General features: G+C 51.6%; 1 protein-coding gene across 1 annotated transcript in view; it reads left to right on the top strand.

Annotated features, from left to right (window-relative positions):
• Kif5a (kinesin family member 5A) overlaps positions 1–17,977 on the top strand; it is a 43,807-nt gene extending 25,830 nt beyond the window's left edge. Inside the window, exons 9-29 of the mRNA XM_005357979.3 lie at positions 275–379; positions 528–676; positions 787–935; positions 1,816–1,991; positions 3,657–3,725; positions 4,426–4,632; positions 4,912–5,058; positions 6,459–6,647; positions 7,075–7,192; positions 7,519–7,583; positions 7,687–7,796; positions 8,430–8,531; positions 9,225–9,285; positions 9,486–9,557; positions 9,686–9,790; positions 12,144–12,360; positions 12,552–12,705; positions 12,978–13,057; positions 13,488–13,515; positions 13,891–14,002; positions 15,388–17,977. Of these exons, the coding sequence (XP_005358036.1) occupies positions 275–379; positions 528–676; positions 787–935; positions 1,816–1,991; positions 3,657–3,725; positions 4,426–4,632; positions 4,912–5,058; positions 6,459–6,647; positions 7,075–7,192; positions 7,519–7,583; positions 7,687–7,796; positions 8,430–8,531; positions 9,225–9,285; positions 9,486–9,557; positions 9,686–9,790; positions 12,144–12,360; positions 12,552–12,705; positions 12,978–13,057; positions 13,488–13,515; positions 13,891–13,969 (2,382 nt within the window). The 3' untranslated portion in view covers positions 13,970–14,002; positions 15,388–17,977. The remainder of the gene's footprint in view (positions 1–274; positions 380–527; positions 677–786; positions 936–1,815; positions 1,992–3,656; positions 3,726–4,425; positions 4,633–4,911; positions 5,059–6,458; positions 6,648–7,074; positions 7,193–7,518; positions 7,584–7,686; positions 7,797–8,429; positions 8,532–9,224; positions 9,286–9,485; positions 9,558–9,685; positions 9,791–12,143; positions 12,361–12,551; positions 12,706–12,977; positions 13,058–13,487; positions 13,516–13,890; positions 14,003–15,387) is intronic.

The raw sequence follows: 17,977 nt of genomic DNA, 5'->3' as shown, positions 1-17,977 counted from the left end.
CATTTTCCCCACCCACCCATCCCCTGCAAACCACTGGTTTACCTTCTGGCTTTGAATATCTCATATAAATGATAGTATATAACCTATCTATACTATCATGGTCGGGGCGTCTGCAAGAGAGTTCACGGGAATGCAGGAAGGGTCTTTCTGATCCTGGCTGAGCATCCCTCTTTATCCTCTTCCCCACTTCCTCCCTCTTTTGGGGCTTGGCTCTTCCAAGTGGAAACAGTGTTTCAGCTTCTCCCAACATGCTTGTTTCCTAACTCCCTGACAGGTCAGCAAGACCGGAGCAGAAGGGGCTGTGCTGGATGAGGCAAAGAATATCAACAAGTCGCTGTCGGCCCTGGGAAACGTGATCTCTGCCCTGGCTGAGGGCACTGTAAGTGTTCCCTAGGTCACTGTCACCCCTCAACCTCTTCTCCATCTCATGCCCCAATCCATGGCTGTTCAGTCCCCAGGGAGAATCGCTAGCCTCTGTTACCCTGCTGAAAGAGTGTTTCTCATTTGTGGTCTGTCTCCTGCTCTAGAAAAGCTATGTGCCGTACCGTGACAGCAAAATGACGCGGATTCTTCAGGACTCCCTGGGAGGAAACTGTAGGACCACCATGTTCATCTGCTGCTCACCGTCCAGCTACAATGATGCGGAGACAAAGTCTACCCTGATGTTTGGGCAGCGGTCAGTGTCGGGGTCCCCAGAGGGGTCCCAGGTCATATCCCTTACCATCCCCACCCCGTCACCAGAGAACAATGTGAGTCTCATCTTTGCTTCTTTTCTCTTCAACTCAGGGCAAAGACTATTAAGAATACTGCCTCGGTGAATCTGGAGCTGACGGCTGAGCAATGGAAGAAGAAATACGAGAAGGAGAAGGAGAAGACCAAGGCCCAGAAGGAGACCATTGCAAAGCTGGAGGCCGAGCTGAGTCGGTGGCGCAATGGTTAGAGAGGGACCCCCATGGGAGTAGAGGCAGCCGGTGGTACAATGGTTAGAGAGGGACCCCATGGGAGTAGAGGCAGCCGGTGGTACAATGGTTAGAGAGGGACCCCATGGCAGTAAGAGGCAGTGTTTGGGCAATGGTTAGAGAGGAGCCCCATGGGAGTAGAGGCAATGGTGGCGCAATGTTTGGAGAGGGATCCCCTGCACCCATCCCCCATGGGAGGTAAAGTAAGATGTGTGGCTTAGGAACAGCCTAGTCTGGGAGTGTTTTGGGCCAGCAACAATCTCTAGGAAGCGAGGCTGTGTTTCTGGAAATGCAGAGGAACAGTTGTGAAGAAACTGATTATCTACCAAGATCCTCCAAAGATGGAGGGGCCTGAGGGCCTGCAGATCCTGGCTCTGAGAACTCGGGGAGAACGGATTTAAGCATGAGGCTGTCTCTTCTCCACCTGTAGCCACTTTTCTCAGTGCTATGTGACATGACACCTAAGGGAAGCAACTTAAGGGTGAGGGTGTCTACTCTGGCTCACAGTCTGAGGGTGCAGGAGCCTGAGGTGGCTGCCCACGTGGCACCTGCAGTCAGGAAACAGATGAGAGCTGGTGTTCCACTTTCCACTTGTGACTTCCTTTTCATCTGGACACCAGTCATGGAATGGTGCTACCACATTTAAGGTGGACCTGCCCGGTGCTGCCCACGTTTAAGGTGGACCTGCCTGGTGCTGCCCACGTTTAAGGCGGATCTGCCCACTTGAACTAACTCAGTGTGGAAATGCCCTCATAGACATCCAGATCTTTGTCTCATGCTGGATGAGATGCTGGATGCTGTTAAGTTGGTAATATCAGCCATCACACTGTCTTTTCTTTCCTTCTGTCCCTGTCAGGAGAGAATGTGCCTGAGACGGAACGCCTAGCCGGGGAGGACTCAGCTCTGGGAGCCGAGCTGTGTGAAGAGACTCCTGTGAATGACAACTCATCCATCGTGGTCCGCATCGCACCCGAGGAGAGGCAGAAGTATGAGGAAGAGATCCGCCGCCTCTACAAGCAGCTTGACGACAAGGTGCAGGCAGTTGGGCAGGGTGACAAGCTCGCTTGTGGCGGCAGGATGGCTCAGTAGCAGGGACAGGTGCTTGCTGCCAAGCCCGATGACCTAAAGGAGAGAACCGACCCCCACAAGTTGTTTTCTAGCCCCACATGAGCATCGGGGCACACACACATGTGCACATGCACACACCACACAAACACAAGAACACTGTAATTTTTTAAAACATTGCTTTGTGCCACCATTATGATGTGGAAAATAAGTTTTAAAAACAGAAGAAAATGGGAGAGACTGATCAGCTCTTATCTAGAGATAACGCTGCTAATATCTTACTGTTCTTTGTGCATTGTGTAACTGAGGTATACAGGGGAGGTGATTTGCATCTTATTTTCCTTTCTTATAGATAGTCTCATATTTTAGGTGAGGCCCAAACTCTTGGTTCTCCTGGCTCAGCCTCCTAGGTGCTGGGGTTACCATCCTGACCAGTTCGGGTTTTTTTTAGTTGGCATTACATCACATAGTTTTAACAATTCTTCATAACAATATCTGTTTAGGGCTAAGGGTATAGGTTAGTTGGTAGGGCGCCTGCCTGGCGTACACAAAGAAAGCCCTAAGTCCAATCCTCAGCACCATATAATACCAGGCATGGTGGCACATGCCTGTAATCCCAGCACACAGTGGAGGCAGCATATCAGAAATCGAGGTCACCCTCAGCCGCGTAGGAAGTTTGAGGCCAGCCTGGAAACTGTCTGGGAAAGTTTCTTTTAAATAGATGTCTATGTCTGAGAATTTGTTTATCAAAATGTATTTGGTTGTTATGGATAAACATTTGCTTTTGAGACTGGAGAGATGGCTCAGCAGTTAAGAGCACTGCCTGCTCTTTCAGAGGACCTGGGTTTGATTCCCAGCATCCACATGGCAGCTCACAACTTTCTGTAACTCATGTTTTAGGAGATCTGATGTCCTTTTTCTGGCACTGCAGGTACACAGACATAGGCAGACATAGCACATATACATACATATATATAATAAAAATAATAATGTAAAAAGTAAACACTGTACACACACACATATATGTCCATCTATATATTTAGAGAGAGAGTTTGCTTTTAAGCCAGGTGTGGTATTCCTACCTATAATCTCATTACCACAAGACTGAGGCAGGAAGACAGGAAGATTGGGAATTTGAGTCCAATATACTTCTAGGCCAGCCTGGACTACATGGTAGACCCTGTCTCAATACACACATGCACAGAGGTCCTGGCCAAGGTGGTACATGCCTATAATCCCAACACCTGTTAGGCTGAGACAGGGATCAGAGTTCGAGGCCATTTGCAGCTACATAGACATACAGAGTTCAAGACCAGCCTTAGGTACATGAGACCCTGTCTCAAGAAGTACCCCAATTTTTCATTAGTTTTTTTTTTAATGCTTTTAAATGATGTGGCCAGACTGGAATGCTACCGTGAGGGTTTAGGCTAAGGATGTGGACATGGAGACTTTTGCTGGGTACTGCCCTTGTCCCAAAGGAATTGCAAAGTGAAGTTCTGCCTTCCTTTTGGTATGCAAGCTTCCCAACTCAAAGCAGCACTCTGATTTTTCTGTGATCTCACTTCTTCCTCTGGTCCTGGCACTCTAAAATGGGCGAAGTAGCCCCTCACCATCCCCTCTCACCTCTGACAGGACGATGAGATCAACCAGCAGAGCCAGCTCATTGAGAAGCTGAAGCAGCAGATGCTGGACCAGGAGGAGGTAACAGCTGGAGTGAGGGGCTGAGGATGTGGATGCAGAGTGTGGTCTTAGCAGGCATGAAGCCGGGTGGTTGATCCCCAGCACAGAATAAACCAGATGAGGTAGCACACACCTGTAATCTGCTGAGCGCCAATAATGGGGATAAAAGTTCAAGGTCATTCTTAGCTACAAAGACTTGGATACATGAAACTTTATCAAAAAAAAAGTGGGTGGCATTCTACTTTATTGACTAATGACACATGGAAATCTTTGTAATCTGGAAATTTAGGAGATCAAGTTAGGAAGATCAGAGTTCAAGGCTAACACAGGCATTGGTGGTGCATGCCTTTGATCCAAACACTTGGGAGACAGAGGCAGGTGAATCTCTGAATTCGAGTCCAGTCTGGTCTACATAATGAGTTTCGGGACAGCCAGACTACACAGAGAAACCCTGTCTCAAAAAACAAACAAAGTGACTAACTAAAAAGAGTTCAAGCCTAGTTGTTGCTACATAGTAGCCAGCCAGGTTATTCTTGCCGTCCAGACGATGGCGTCCAGGTGCTTTTCCATTTTGGATAATGAAGCCTGATGCACACATCTCCCTGATTCGAACTTCAAGCGTGTGCCAGGCTAGTGTGGGAATTCACTCTCATAGACCTAGGGGCTCAAGAGGCAATCCCTGACCGAGTGTGTTCTCACACGCTCCACCTCTTCCTCAAAGCTGCTGGTGTCTACTCGGGGAGACAATGAGAAGGTCCAGCGGGAGCTGAGCCACCTGCAGTCAGAGAACGACGCTGCTAAGGACGAGGTGAAGGAAGTCCTGCAGGCCCTGGAGGAGCTGGCAGTCAACTATGACCAGAAGTCACAGGAGGTGGAAGAGAAGAGCCAGCAAAACCAGCTGCTGGTGGACGAGCTGTCCCAGAAGGTGGTAAGTGGCTGGCAAGTAGCCCAAGGGCGCCCTAACCCGGGAACACCTCTGCTTCCCGCCACTGTGCGGTACGGCTCCTCCTGCACAGGTGTCCTGTGTGCTGACGCCCTCCCCTGCCCTGCCTCTGCAATTTGCCCTTCTCTCTTCCAGAGGCTTCTGCAGGGTCTGTATTCTCTCCATAGAAGCCCTCAGAGTCTTACATGATATGAGAGGCTCTGCTGAAGCTGGGAAGGGGAACAGGAGGATGGCAATGGTAGTGACCTTAGGGGCTGTCCCTAGGCCACCATGCTGTCCCTGGAGTCTGAGCTACAGAGGCTCCAGGAGGTCAGTGGACACCAGCGGAAACGGATTGCTGAGGTACTCAATGGGCTGATGAAGGACCTGAGCGAGTTTAGTGTCATCGTGGGCAACGGTGAGATTAAGCTGGTAAGTCGGGAGAGAAAGCGGTGTTGTTCAGGGTGCTCTTGCTCTGTGCTCTGGGCACTGGAGAGAGAGACATGGTGGGACAGCCCATCCTTCTGGGGTACTGAGGAAGGCGGGACAAAGAGCCTTGATACGTCCCCTTCCCAGAGCCAAATGTGCTGTCACACACCTGTGACCCCAGCGTTTGGGAGACTGAGGCAGGGAAAACAAGAGTTCTAGGACAGTCTGGGCAAGCAAGATCCATTTTTTTAAGCTAACAAAAGAAGGGGCTGTGCCTCAGATGCAGAAATACAGAGAATTATAGAGCAACTGAGAAGACACATTCTAAAGGGTTCACACACAGACTACAGAGAGAGATTTCTGTGGCAAGATCTAGAGGTGACACGGAGGGCGGGGGATGACATCTATGCATAAGAAAAATACCTATTGGAGGCCTGGTGATGATGGTGCAAGATGCATTTAATCCCAGCACTCAGAGGCAGAGGCAGGCGGATCTCTGTGAGTTCGAGACCAGCCTGGTCTATATAGCGAGTTCCAGGACAGCCATGGCTACACACAGAATCCCTGTCTAGAAAAACAAACAAACAAAAAACCAAACCAAGAAAGAAAAAGAAAGAAAGAAAGAAAGAAAGAAAGAAAGAAAGAAAGAAAGACCTGTTTGGGGTTATCCACAAAAGAAAGTCCAGCTGGGAATAGGGTGTGCAGCTGTAATGCCAGTCCTCGGGAGGCTGAGACAGGCGAAGCACGTAATCCCAGGGGTTTGGGGCTGGCAAGGGCAATGTAGCAAACCAAAGAAGACTGGTTGATGTTTAAGGTGGAGGGAAGACTCTCCGGATCCAGCCTCTGAATGTCAGAGGAGACTTGGAAGTGAAACATTAGTTGCTAGGAGCCTTGTCTTAGGGTCACAATGGCTGTGATGAAACACTGTGACCAAAAGCGATGGGGGTGGGAGGGGAGGGTCTGTCTGGCTTACATTTTCCAAGTCACAGTCCACTGAGGGAAGCCAAGACAGGGAGTCAAACCTGGAGGCAGGAGCTGATGCAGAGGCCACGGAAGAGCTCTGCTTTACTGGCAGCCTTAGCCAGTTTATAGCACCCATAACCACCAGCCCAGAGATGGCCCCACCCACAATGGGCTGGGCCCTCTCCCGTCAATCACTAATTAAGAAAATGCCTTACAAGCTTGCCTACCGCTGGATTTTATGGAGGCATTTTTTTTTTCAATGAAGATTCTAGCTCATGTCAAGCTGGCATAAAACAAGCCAGCGCAGGCTGTCAAAAGGTACTCAGGAACTGGGGCTTCCTTGAGTACCCGCAAAGGCGTGTGATTCAGGCAAAGGGTGAAGGATGTAGATGCACCCTTTCTGCCTCAAAAGCAGCTCTCCCCCCTCTGCCCATCCTCAGCCAGTGGAGATCAGCGGGGCCATCGAAGAGGAGTTTACCGTGGCCCGACTCTACATCAGCAAAATCAAATCGGAGGTCAAGTCTGTGGTGAAGCGGTGTCGGCAGTTGGAGAACCTGCAGGTGGAATGTCACCGCAAGATGGAGGTGACTGGCAGGGAGCTGTCATCCTGCCAGCTGCTCATCTCACAGGTGAGCGTCTGAGGATGAGCGCCCACGAGTGAGAGAGGCTATTCTTCGGTGTAGGAAAGCTCCCGGCCCGATGTTGGTTCTCTGAGTTCAGGGGCAGCCCGAGCTACACAGAGAAACCCTGTCTCGAAAAAACAAAATGAAATCCTCCCAATGCCCACCTTGATGTTAGTGTCTTGGGTCAGTGGGGATCAAGGACTGAACATCTGGGGTGCTGGCGGGGAGGATCCAGACCAAAGAGGTGAAACTTGGGGGGTACTGTCCTTTGACCCGATTGTCTGAAGGAAGAGTCTCCATAGGAACGGCCCCTGACCTCGAATCCCCGTAGAAAGTGCAGCAGGGGTGGGGGCGGCATGCAGGGAGCTGCAGTTCACAGTGCGGGACCCTTATACCCTCCGTTTCCTTTCTGCCATCCACCTTCTCTTACCAGCATGAGGCCAAGATCCGTTCGCTTACGGAATACATGCAGAGTGTGGAGTTGAAGAAACGGCACCTGGAAGAATCCTATGACTCCCTGAGCGATGAACTAGCCAAGCTTCAGGCGCAGGGTGAGGCCCTCCCAGGTCTATCCCAGCCATCCTTGGAGCTGAGGTCCCAGAAGGGACTGGGAAGCAAAGTTATACACTATCAGGAAGAAGAGACCCGATAGCCTCTCGCTTGACATTGGCTTGAGTTCCCAGTTTCAACTCATGTGCTACTTAACATGTAGCCTGGCTTTGCATGTAGCTTGTTGTGCATGAACCATAGACCCTCTGTTGTCCTCCATCATTGATAAGTCATACTGGACTGTCCCAACCTGGAATGTCCCTAGACACCCATCCCCTGTGGCCTGGAGCTCTGCCATCATGAAGCTGTCTTCCTCTCTTTCGCTTAGAAACTGTGCATGAAGTGGCCCTAAAAGACAAGGAACCGGACACACAGGACGCAGAGGAAGTGAAGGTGAGCCGGGATGCTGTGGGGATGGTGTGTTTGGCAAGGCCAGGATTGTGCTGACTGTCAGCTGGAGAGGCTGGCTCTCAGCATAGGCTTGGCTCCTTTGCAGAAGGCCCTGGAGCTGCAGATGGAGAATCACCGTGAGGCCCATCACCGGCAGCTGTCCCGCCTCCGGGATGAGATCAATGAGAAGCAGAGGACCATTGATGAGCTTAAAGAGTAAGGGTCCTAAGGGTGGCTCCAGTGTCCCTCAAGTCCCCTCATCTCGCTGTGGCCACTCCAGTGATCCTTCAGGATCTTTAATGTCCAAGGTCATTTCCTCAACAATAACACACTTCAGAGCCCAACTTCAAGAGACTCAGGAAGGTCTGGAGAGATGACTCAGTGATTGAGAGCACTGGCTGCTCTTCCAGAGGTCCTGGGTTTAATTCCTAGCACCCACATAGTAACCCACAGCCATTTGTAACTCCAGTCCCAGGGGATTCAACACCCTCTTCTGGCCTCCTCAAGTACCAGGCAGACATGTAGCACAAAGACACACAGACAGACGAAACACCCATACGCATAAAAAACAAATCAATTTAAAAAAAAAAAAAAAAGACCCAAGAAGGAATCACCCTGTCCTTGAGGCTTTTGTAATTGGAGTACTCAGGGTCCCATGCTGACCTAAAAACGTAGCCGGTGTCTGTAACCATACCTAAGGGCAGGAGCATCAGGTCTCACTGGGACATCCTTAGATTGATGTGTGAGAGGTGGGACTTCCCTTTTCTCCCGTGTGTGTGTGTGTGTGTGTGTGTGTGTGTGTGTGTGTGTGTGTGTGTCTTATCTCTTCTGTGCCCTCGCCCTCCCTAGCCTGAACCAGAAGCTGCAGTTGGAGCTGGAGAAGCTGCAGGCTGATTATGAGAGGCTGAAGAACGAAGAGCACGAGAAGAGCGCCAAACTGCAGGAGCTGACGTGAGTTAGGCATTCACTGGCAGGCGGGCGGGTAGGCCGGGAACTGAGAGGCAGACAGGCGCAGAGAAGTAGGATGCTTAGGTAGACTGGCGGGCTGGGAACTGATGCAGACAGGTACAGAGATGCAGGATGCTCGGGTGGACTGGCGGGCGGGCCCGGAACTGATGCAGACAGGTGGCGCAGAGATGCAGGATGCTGGGGTGGCCTTTGTGAGGACAGTCACAGGAAGCAAGCATGAAGGGGTGGGGAGAAAGGCCAGGAGATCAGCATCCTGACTGCTAGCCAGGCTGGGTGTAGTGGGGCCCACCTTTAATCCCAGCACTCTGGGGGCAGAGGCAGGCCTATCTCCAGCCTGGTCTACAGAGTGAGTTCCAGGACCGCCATGGTGATTAGTATGAAAATCAGGCTCTGAAGCAGTATGGTATGGTCTCAAGAAACTTAGCACGTGGCTGTGTTACATGCATAAAAAAGAGTTAGCAATAATGAACACCTGAATTTTATCTGTAAGTAACAGAATCACAGCTTTTCACAAAATTACCTCCTAGCTCTCTTTAAGTATTCCTTTCTGATGGTTGCATTGCGAACACGAGTAATCTGTGTAAGGAACAATGGCAGAGGTAAAATGAACGGTAGGGAAAGGAGATCCTGAGGGGTCTTCCTTGTCCGTCCCTCCCCTTATTTCTCTTGCTACAGATTTCTGTACGAGCGACATGAGCAGTCCAAGCAGGACCTCAAGGGGCTGGAGGAGACAGTTGTGAGTGGCTTCCCTCCTGTGACAAACCAACAGAGTGGGAGGCGGCGACGCCAGTCCTCCTCAGTTCTTCCTTCTGTTTCTCCTGCCCCCTCACCGCAGTCTGTGGCCCAGATTGTGACAGACTGTTTGACTGTAGACTGTAGACCATTGTGGAGGTGAAGGCAGACTCAGTAGCCCCAATTTTGAATTATCCTTTGCAGGCCCGGGAACTCCAGACCCTCCACAACCTTCGCAAGCTGTTCGTTCAAGACGTCACGACTCGAGTCAAGAAAGTGAGTGCCGTCCTCAAGTCTCACCAACCCTGTGGCCTCCTCCCCTACTCCGGGTTCTCCAGTTCTGTCCCCTGTGGGGTGGGTTTGGGTCAGGCCAGTCATATCTTCCCTCCCTTCCCTCTAACCAGAGTGCAGAAATGGAACCCGAGGACAGTGGGGGGATTCACTCCCAGAAACAGAAGATCTCCTTTCTTGAGAACAACCTGGAACAGCTTACAAAAGTTCACAAACAGGTAAGTGTTCAGAAGCCGAGGCCAGGCCCCTGTGATAGCCAAATCCTGAAAGGCCGCTTGGATTGGGGAAGCAGGCAGTCCTTAGCTTTCTCTTCCGGTTCTCGGATTCCCTTCTTGGCATCTCATCTGGGTTCACACGCACACTGACCTCTGCTCTGTGCCCGTTCTCCCTTCTTCAAAGTTTCAGCCCATCTTTGCTTAAAGAGGCTGAATTGTGTGGAAGAGGCACAGGGGCTATAGCTTCAGAGGAGGGCTGTGAGGCCGCACTGAGCAGAACTCTGCCTAGCCTGCACACGGCCCCACAGGGCAATCTCTAGCACTACGGTGGGGCTGGGGTCAGGGTATAATAGTTCCAGACTTCAGGGATATAAGAAATTCAAGGTAATTGGGCTTTATTCTTAGCAAACAACAACAACTCCATTTGCCTACCTGGGGCAGGTATGCAGGACATTAAATGAGGTTCTCCACATGACCCAACCAGGCCAGTGGGGGCCGGTCAGAACCCCTGCACTGAGTTGCTGCCTCTCTGTCCCCTGCTTGCCATTGCCGCTGCTGTGTAGTTGGAAGCCTGGGTTTCCAAGGTATGGGCTGGGTGGGTGGGTGGAAGGGTGATGCATAGGAGTAAGGACAGGAAATGTTTGGGGTGTCCACAGCAGAAGCATCCGCGGCCACGTCAAGGAGCCAACCACTCAACAGTCGGTCGGGCTCTTTGATTCATAAAGCAAGTCCAGCCTAAATTTCATCCCCTCCCTCCCAAGTTCCCCTCTAGCTGCACGCTCACTAGCCAAGCTCACCTTTTCCTCCCAGCCTGTGTGGTGCCCAGGCCACACAGGAAAGACTCAGTAAAGTGCATCCTTTTGAAAACTTACCAAACCCGACTTAGGCATAGCCTGCTGGGTTTGGGTTTGGATCTGCTGAGGGCTAAAAATATTATCTTTCCTTCCTTATCTTACTGTGAAATGGTAAAACACCTTTACTGAAAAGTTTAATGACAGCTTGGAAATTAAAAAAAAAAAAAAAAGACGGCAGGTGGGGGCGTGGCCTATCTGAGAGTCCCTGCAGGGTTTGCATAAAGCTCAACCCCAGTACATAGCAAAGTATGGCGGCACAGGCCTGTGATCTGAGCGCTTGAGAAGCGAGGGTCTGAGGGCAGCTGGGGCTATGTAGTGAGTTCTAGGCCAGCCGGGGCTACATAGTATGACCCCCGTCTTTTTACCTACCTTCCTTCCTTCCTTCCTTCCTTCCTTCCTTCCTTCCTTCCTTCCTTCCTCCCATCCTTCCCTCCTTCTCTCCCTCCCTCCCTCTTTCCCTCCTCCCATCCTACCTTTCTCCCTCCCTTCTCTTTCTGCCTGCCTCCTTTTTCCCTCCTCAAAGCCCCTGCTTCTGCTCTAAGTCCCAAACTCCAAATATCGCTCCCCTAAAGGACAGACAGGACAAATGTCGCAAGTCTATGCAGGAAGTAGGGTTGTTGAAATTCAGCGATGCCACAGTTAACCTAAACCAGCAGCACAGTGTGACCTGATAATGCCTAAATGCCTACAGCTGAACAGAGGTCCTAGCTCTCGCCTGTCCCTTTCCCCACTGTGTTCTCTGCTATGCTGAGCAGCCTGACTGCCCCCAGCCACCCCGCCCCCCACTCCTGATTCCCAAGGCCTTGCCCCTTAGTAGTCTCAAGTGCCTCCCAATCCCCCCCCCCCCCCCCCCCCGCCCCGTCATAGTGCAGACCCTGCCAGAGGATCTATGGGCTTTCTCTGGCTGCAGAGTGGTTGCTATCACTCCAGTTTAATTTAAGTGGGGTTTGGGAGATTGGCCTGGGAGGTCCTCGGACGCGAAGGTACCGAGCACAAATGTTTGTGCGATCCGATCGCAAACATTTTCTTTCCTTCCTGGAGACTCCGTGTGTGGCTGTGAGGGGGTCCCGGATTCGAGCTTCCGCCCCTGCTCTGCACCCCACTCACCTGCACGGCTCAGCCATGCCCACCCTGTCACGTGTTCTTGCTTTGATGCTGTTTGCAGGCTCAGAGCCGGCTGCTCCCCACTGGGGCCCTGGAGCTGTTGCCCCGCACAGGCTGTGACCTACAGTGGAGGGGATTGTCTAGGGAGATGGAACCTGAGACATGGCTATAGGAGGAGGTTTTCGCCTAGAAAAACGCTGTAGGAAGCAGGAAGGAACGGAATAGAACTGAGTATTACCTAAAGGGAAGGAAGGAGAAGGTCTCTCAAGGAAATGACACGGTCCTGGTTTTTCTTTATCCTCTCTCTTCGCGCTCAACCCCCACACTCCCTCCACTGGGCGACTCTATTTTGGGTCATGGCTTTTCTCTCGGCTTCTTCTGTCTGGCTCACTCCACAGCTGGTACGTGACAATGCAGATCTGCGTTGTGAGCTTCCTAAATTGGAAAAACGACTTAGGGCTACGGCTGAGAGAGTTAAGGCCCTGGAGGGTGCACTGAAGGAAGCCAAGGAGGGCGCCATGAAGGACAAGCGCCGGTACCAGCAGGAAGTGGACCGCATCAAGGAAGCCGTGCGGTACAAGAGCTCCGGCAAGCGGGGCCATTCTGCCCAGATTGGTGAGTGAATGCCAGTAGGCAAGACCATCTCCTACCCGGAGCAAATCCAGCCAGTTCCTCAGTGCTTGCTTCTAGCCCTAACCTTCCTGCCAGAGGATGGTAAAGTCTTTTTGCTGGGGTTGCCCTTAGGGACCAGCGGAAACACAGGGTAACCAACAGCTTTCTCACAGTTCTTGTCTTCTCTTTTGTAGCTAAGCCTGTGAGGCCTGGCCACTACCCAGCCTCCTCACCCACCAACCCCTATGGCACCCGGAGCCCCGAGTGTATCAGTTACACCAACAATCTCTTCCAGAACTACCAGAACCTGCACCTGCAGGCTGCACCTAGCTCCACCTCAGATCTGTAGTGAGTGACCATGGGTGTGGCTTGGAGTTCCGCCCAGGCCGTCTGACAGGGTGGTGTCAGCTCTGGCTTATTTAAGTTTAATTATTTTCCTGTCTCGTGGCTTCTGACCCTTTTCTCAGCTCTCTGCACGTGCTTAGGAGATGGGTGCTCTCTTCCCCATCTCCGAGACTGTCTGCTTCCTTCCCAGGGATGGACTGGAAGGGAGGAGTGTGGGCCTGGTGGTCCTCAGAATGGTTAGAATACAGGCTGTGTCTCTGTTCTGTCCCTTCCAGCTTTGCTAACTCCTGTGCCAGTAACGGAGCCACATCCGGTGGCCCCTTAGCTTCCTACCAGAAAGCCAACATGGACAATGGTGAGTGACAAAAATCCAGTCTATGGGGTCCCTGGGGCAAATTGAGGGGTGTTTACGGCAGACACTAACAGACCCTTGTCCACACCAGGGCATCAGATTAAAGATAATGCCAGGAATGGAGCCAGTGGCAGGGCACTTGCTTAGAGTGGTTGCTGCCCGGCATCCCATTCCTGGTTCAGGGCAGGAAGGGTGGGGAGGATAGGGGCATCCACTTGGGCCCACTCTCTGAGCCTTAGTCTTATGTAGATGTTCAGCCTAAACCGGGCTGGCCTGGAACTCGAGATGCACCTGCCTCTGCCTCCAAATGCTCGGGCCCCATGGGTACAGCTTTGTGTAACTGAGGATAGGGTGCCCCATGGGAAGGGTTTGTGGAGTCTGTTCCTCGCATCAGCCTTTTCTAACTGTGTGCTCTCAATGGTGGTCTCTCCAGGAAATGCCACAGATATCAACGACAACAGGTACCCAGACACCACTAACCTGGGCTTCTCTTGGTGGGACCAGAAAAAGTGAATAACATTTCTCCCTTTGGGCTTTCCTGGAGTCTTGTGGGGAGGGAGGAGGAAATGAGGCTCACTGTGGTTACTCTCCCCCCCCCCAGCCCCTATCCCCTCCAGGTCTAAGCCCCTCCCACTCCAGGTATAAGCCCCTCCCCACTCTAGGTCTAAGCCCCTCCCACTCATTAGGACTCCTGGGGAAGAATGCCTGGTAACTGGTATTTTCTCTCCTACCTTTGGGGAACTTTCTGACCTTGGGCAGGTCCTTAGTTTGCGAGGAGCACCGTCTTTCCTCATAGGCAGGGCAGGACCGGCTCTGACGTGTGTGTGTTTCTCCAGGAGTGACCTGCCATGCGGCTATGAGGCTGAGGACCAGGCCAAGCTTTTCCCTCTCCACCAAGAGACAGCAGCCAGCTAACTCCCATTCCTGGCTACATATCTGCACTTCCAGGTAGCCGAGGCAACTCCCCTCTCTGGCCCTGGTCACTTCCCATCTGGCCATGCCTCTTCTGTTTCTTTTCTTTTTATAGTGTGTGTGTGTGTGTGTGTGTGTGTGTGTGCATGTGTGTGCGTGTGTGTGCGTGCACGCGTGTGTGTATGTGCACCTTATTTTTTGAAACAAGGTCTCACTGAAACTGGAGCTTGCTGTTCTGGTTGGACTGCTGGTCGCTCACCCCCACCCCTACCCCCCTTTCTTCCTGTTTCTGTCCCCCAGTGCTGGCTTTATGTGTGTGCTGGGGATCTGAACACAGTTCTCTTCCCTACACAGAAGCACCTTATGACTGAGCCATCTCCCCAGCACCTCCCCTCTTTATTTTTTCTTAAACCATCTCAAAACTTTTCAACTTCTGCTTAGCCTGGTACAAGTGGCACAAGCCTATAGTCCTAGCACTCAGACAGAGGCAGGAGGATCATGGGTTAGTGAGATCCTGTATCAACAACAAACAGAAGGATTTACTAAGAACCCCAAATCACACATCAGTTCATGCTTTCCCTTATGGAGGTTACCTCCAACCCTGATCTCTCATGTACCTTGGTGCTAGCTACCCTTCAGTTCTGGAGGTAACTGCAGTACTGATTTCCACCACTAGGGGTCGCTCACACATTTAGAAAAATTGCATAAGCTTGCCAACAGCTACAGCGACAGGAGAGCTTGGGTGAACATCCCATCAAGCCTCCGCCTCCACCATAAAATAACCTTAGACACATGGAGGTGCTTTGAGCTAAGATGCCTCTTGTCACGATGTCTGCTTTATTCTTGTGTACTATTCCTAGATCTGCATATGCTACCAAAGACTCTGATGCTGTCTGACTCTTGGTCCCTCTAGCTAGTGATATTGGTCCTCTCCATACTGTTCACTGAAAATGAAAACCAACTGCCTCCAGTCTCCAACTCCTCCAGCTTCCATGCCTCCTTCTTGCCAGGAGTTTCCCCACCCCCTTGTTCCTGGTGTCCCCAGGCTTCTTGTCATGGTTGCTTTAAACCCCAGGTGGCCAGTGGGACCTATTTTGTTGTCCATGTCAGATCCTTGGCGGACTAGGATCAAGAGCAAATGGCCAGTCTCTTGCTGGGCTGTACTAGGCCAAGCACCTCCCAGGTTTGGTCCAGGCAGAAAAGCATAGGAAAGAGACACCTGGAATGGAGAAAGAGGATGCTGGGAGAATTGGGATGGAGAAGCAGGGGCTGGTCTGGCTGAGAGTGGGGGTGGATGGGGTTGGCTTGTCGGTGTTAAAGGGACAGAACTGTAGACCAATATGTGTGCCAATACCGTCTGTTCTGACACAGAGCCTGGGCTCCGGCTGGCTCCTCATGCCTTCTTTCTCTTTCTTCCCCAGTTTCTAAGAGGGACTGAGGCCTCTTCTCTCAGCATGCTGCAAACCCTGTGGTCTCTGATACTAGCTCCCTCCCCAGCCCGTGTTGTTGGACTGTCGATGTCTCCTCCCTCATACTCTGTACTCTGTATCTATACACCAGAAGCTGCTGCTGCTGCTGCTGCTGCGTCTCCTCTGTTCTTCTCTCTCAGTAGCTGGTGATGTATTTAGCAGGTTGTAAGCATAGTCTCCCCTCCTCGTTCAGCGTTAGGGAGGAGGGGAGTGTCTTCTTCTTTCTTCCATATGCTTGTTTCTTACACCGAGTGATGTTAGTCACCGAGTAGAGGTCACAAGATGATCACGGAAACGCGGGAACTAAGAGAGCACGCTCCTTCTCGCTCACAAACACATGTGTACATGCATACACACACAGTGTACATACAAAGCCTTAAGCAGAAGAATGTCTTAGCATCTACGAAAAGAGAGAAACAGAACACCCCCCCTCTTTACACAGACCACAGGGGAGGACCCAGCAGAAGGGTTGCTAAATTGCCCTCCATCCTCCCTTCACCTGAGGCAGGAGATTGTGGGTGTTCACTTCGGACCTGTGAAGTCTGCATTTGCTGCCTTCTCCCCCAAACGGAGAGCATGGACTGTTCAAGGGACTCTTTCCCTTCCTGGCCCAAACCTCTTTTGATACTTTGTACTCCAGCTATCAGAACCAGAACTTAGAGTTGACTTAAAAACTATATTCTGAAAAGTTGAGAAGGCAGACCTCTGAGAAAGGGCCGCTCTTCTGTCTGGGCCAATAGTTACAAGCAAGCAGAGTTAGAGCGGCGGGTTCCCTGGGTCTGGGGCGTGGACAGGCTGAGGGCTACCATGTGTTTTTCTATCGCAGTGCCCTTGGGTTGAAGTTTTGAGCTCATTCTTTCTCCCTTTTGGGCCACACTTGCTTCCCACCTCCGACTCTGGTTTGGGGCTTCCAGTTCACTGACATAACAGCTGTTTCTAGCCGCCTTCCCTTCGAGCTGGAGTCTGGCTCTTTCCCAACACGCCTTCTTCCCCAGCACAGAGTTCCTTTGGGAATCTCCATCTGGTACTAAGTGCACTTTAAAGATGGGGCAGGGGTAGGAGGTATGGCGTAGGGGAAACAGCTTCCCCAGCACATGAAAAAGCCGTGATTCTGACCCCCAGTACCTCACAAGAAAAGCCAGGGATGGTGGCTCTCATTTGCGAGTGTTGCTCTCAGGAAGCCGAGGTAGGAAAACTGCTAAATTTGAGGCTAGCCTGGACTATGGAGTCAGTTCCAGGATAGCTTGAGCTATGGTGAGAAACCCTGTCTCAAAACAAAACAAAGAAGAAAAAAGAAAGGGACAGATGAGATTTTTCAGAAGTGACAGAGGCAGAGGACCTGAACCTAGTCCCCTCCCTACAGCCGTTGTCAGCCCAGGTCCTCTCCTCTCCAGCAGTCGAGGGGACATTACTTTAATTCAGATGGTCCTTTCCTCCCGTCGGCTAAGGTGGTTTTCCGGATAACTGCAGGAATGAAGGTCACCACCCAGCTAAGCCAAGCAATACAGCCGAGTATCCAGATACCCGGTCTTTCCCGGGGTGGGAGACCAGGCCACCGCGACAGCAGGGCGCCCTGTCTGCCAGCTTCAGAGCTGGAGGCGAGACTGTGGATGGCTGGACGGCAGCTGGTACACGGGGCTGTAGTGGTTGTGACTCCTCCAAAGGGGTTTCTGCTCTTTACCTGTTAAAGAATGGCAGAGATGAAGACAGCTTCAGAGCGGTGTGGGGGAAGTCCAGAGAGGCAGTCTTCAGTTTTTCAAAGTCAGTCTTATGTAGGAAGGCGTAAAAAGTAAGCCAGGGCTTTGGTGGTGGCTCAGTGGTTCTGCACTGGCCTTTGATACTTAATGTGACAAAGCTAAGGGTCCCATCTTTCTCTGGTACTGCAAAAACCAGGAAAAACCCCAAATGATAAATAGTTCAAGCTTGGGAAGTTTATCTTTTCCTACTCCTCCCCGCCCCCAGGGCAAATGCTTACTTAGTTGAAGGGCCCCAAATAGCCCTAAGCGTGTAGGAATCCCTTATTTTCAAGAGGGGTTCAATGTGGTTTCCCTACCCTGAAATCACAACTCCAAAGAGACAACAGGTGGGGCATATGAGTCACTGTCTCGGACCCAGTGGGCAAAGGAGGAAGACAGCATCCTGTCTGTGACTCCGTGCCAGCGGAACACCTGAGAATCTGAGGGAGTTTGTAAGCTTGCCACCAGACGATTCTTTCCAAACACAAGGAAACGTTGAGTGTCCACAGCAGAGCAGACGACGGGAGGGGCGGCGTATCCTTCCACAGCCTTCTCTTCGGCACTATGTAGCTTATGTTAGCCAGAAACAGCCCCTTTACCAGGACCTTCTCACCACACTCTCCCTCCTTCCGTTCACCGCATCCCCTTCAGACAGCCAGGTCACCAGGAGGGCCACCTGGCCCGCCCACCCACATCTGCCAAAATGTTGCATGCCAGCGTGGAAGACAGACCAAATTGCACAAATCCCAGTGTGTATTTACTTGGTGGACACAGATACCTTTAAAATAAAATAAATCCAATGACGG

This window comes from Microtus ochrogaster, chromosome 24 (assembly GCF_000317375.1).
Source record: "Microtus ochrogaster isolate Prairie Vole_2 chromosome 24, MicOch1.0, whole genome shotgun sequence".
Classification (NCBI taxonomy): Eukaryota; Metazoa; Chordata; class Mammalia; order Rodentia; family Cricetidae; genus Microtus; species Microtus ochrogaster.
Note: the sequence above shows the minus strand (reverse complement) of the source record. Positions and strands in the feature narration are given on the sequence as shown.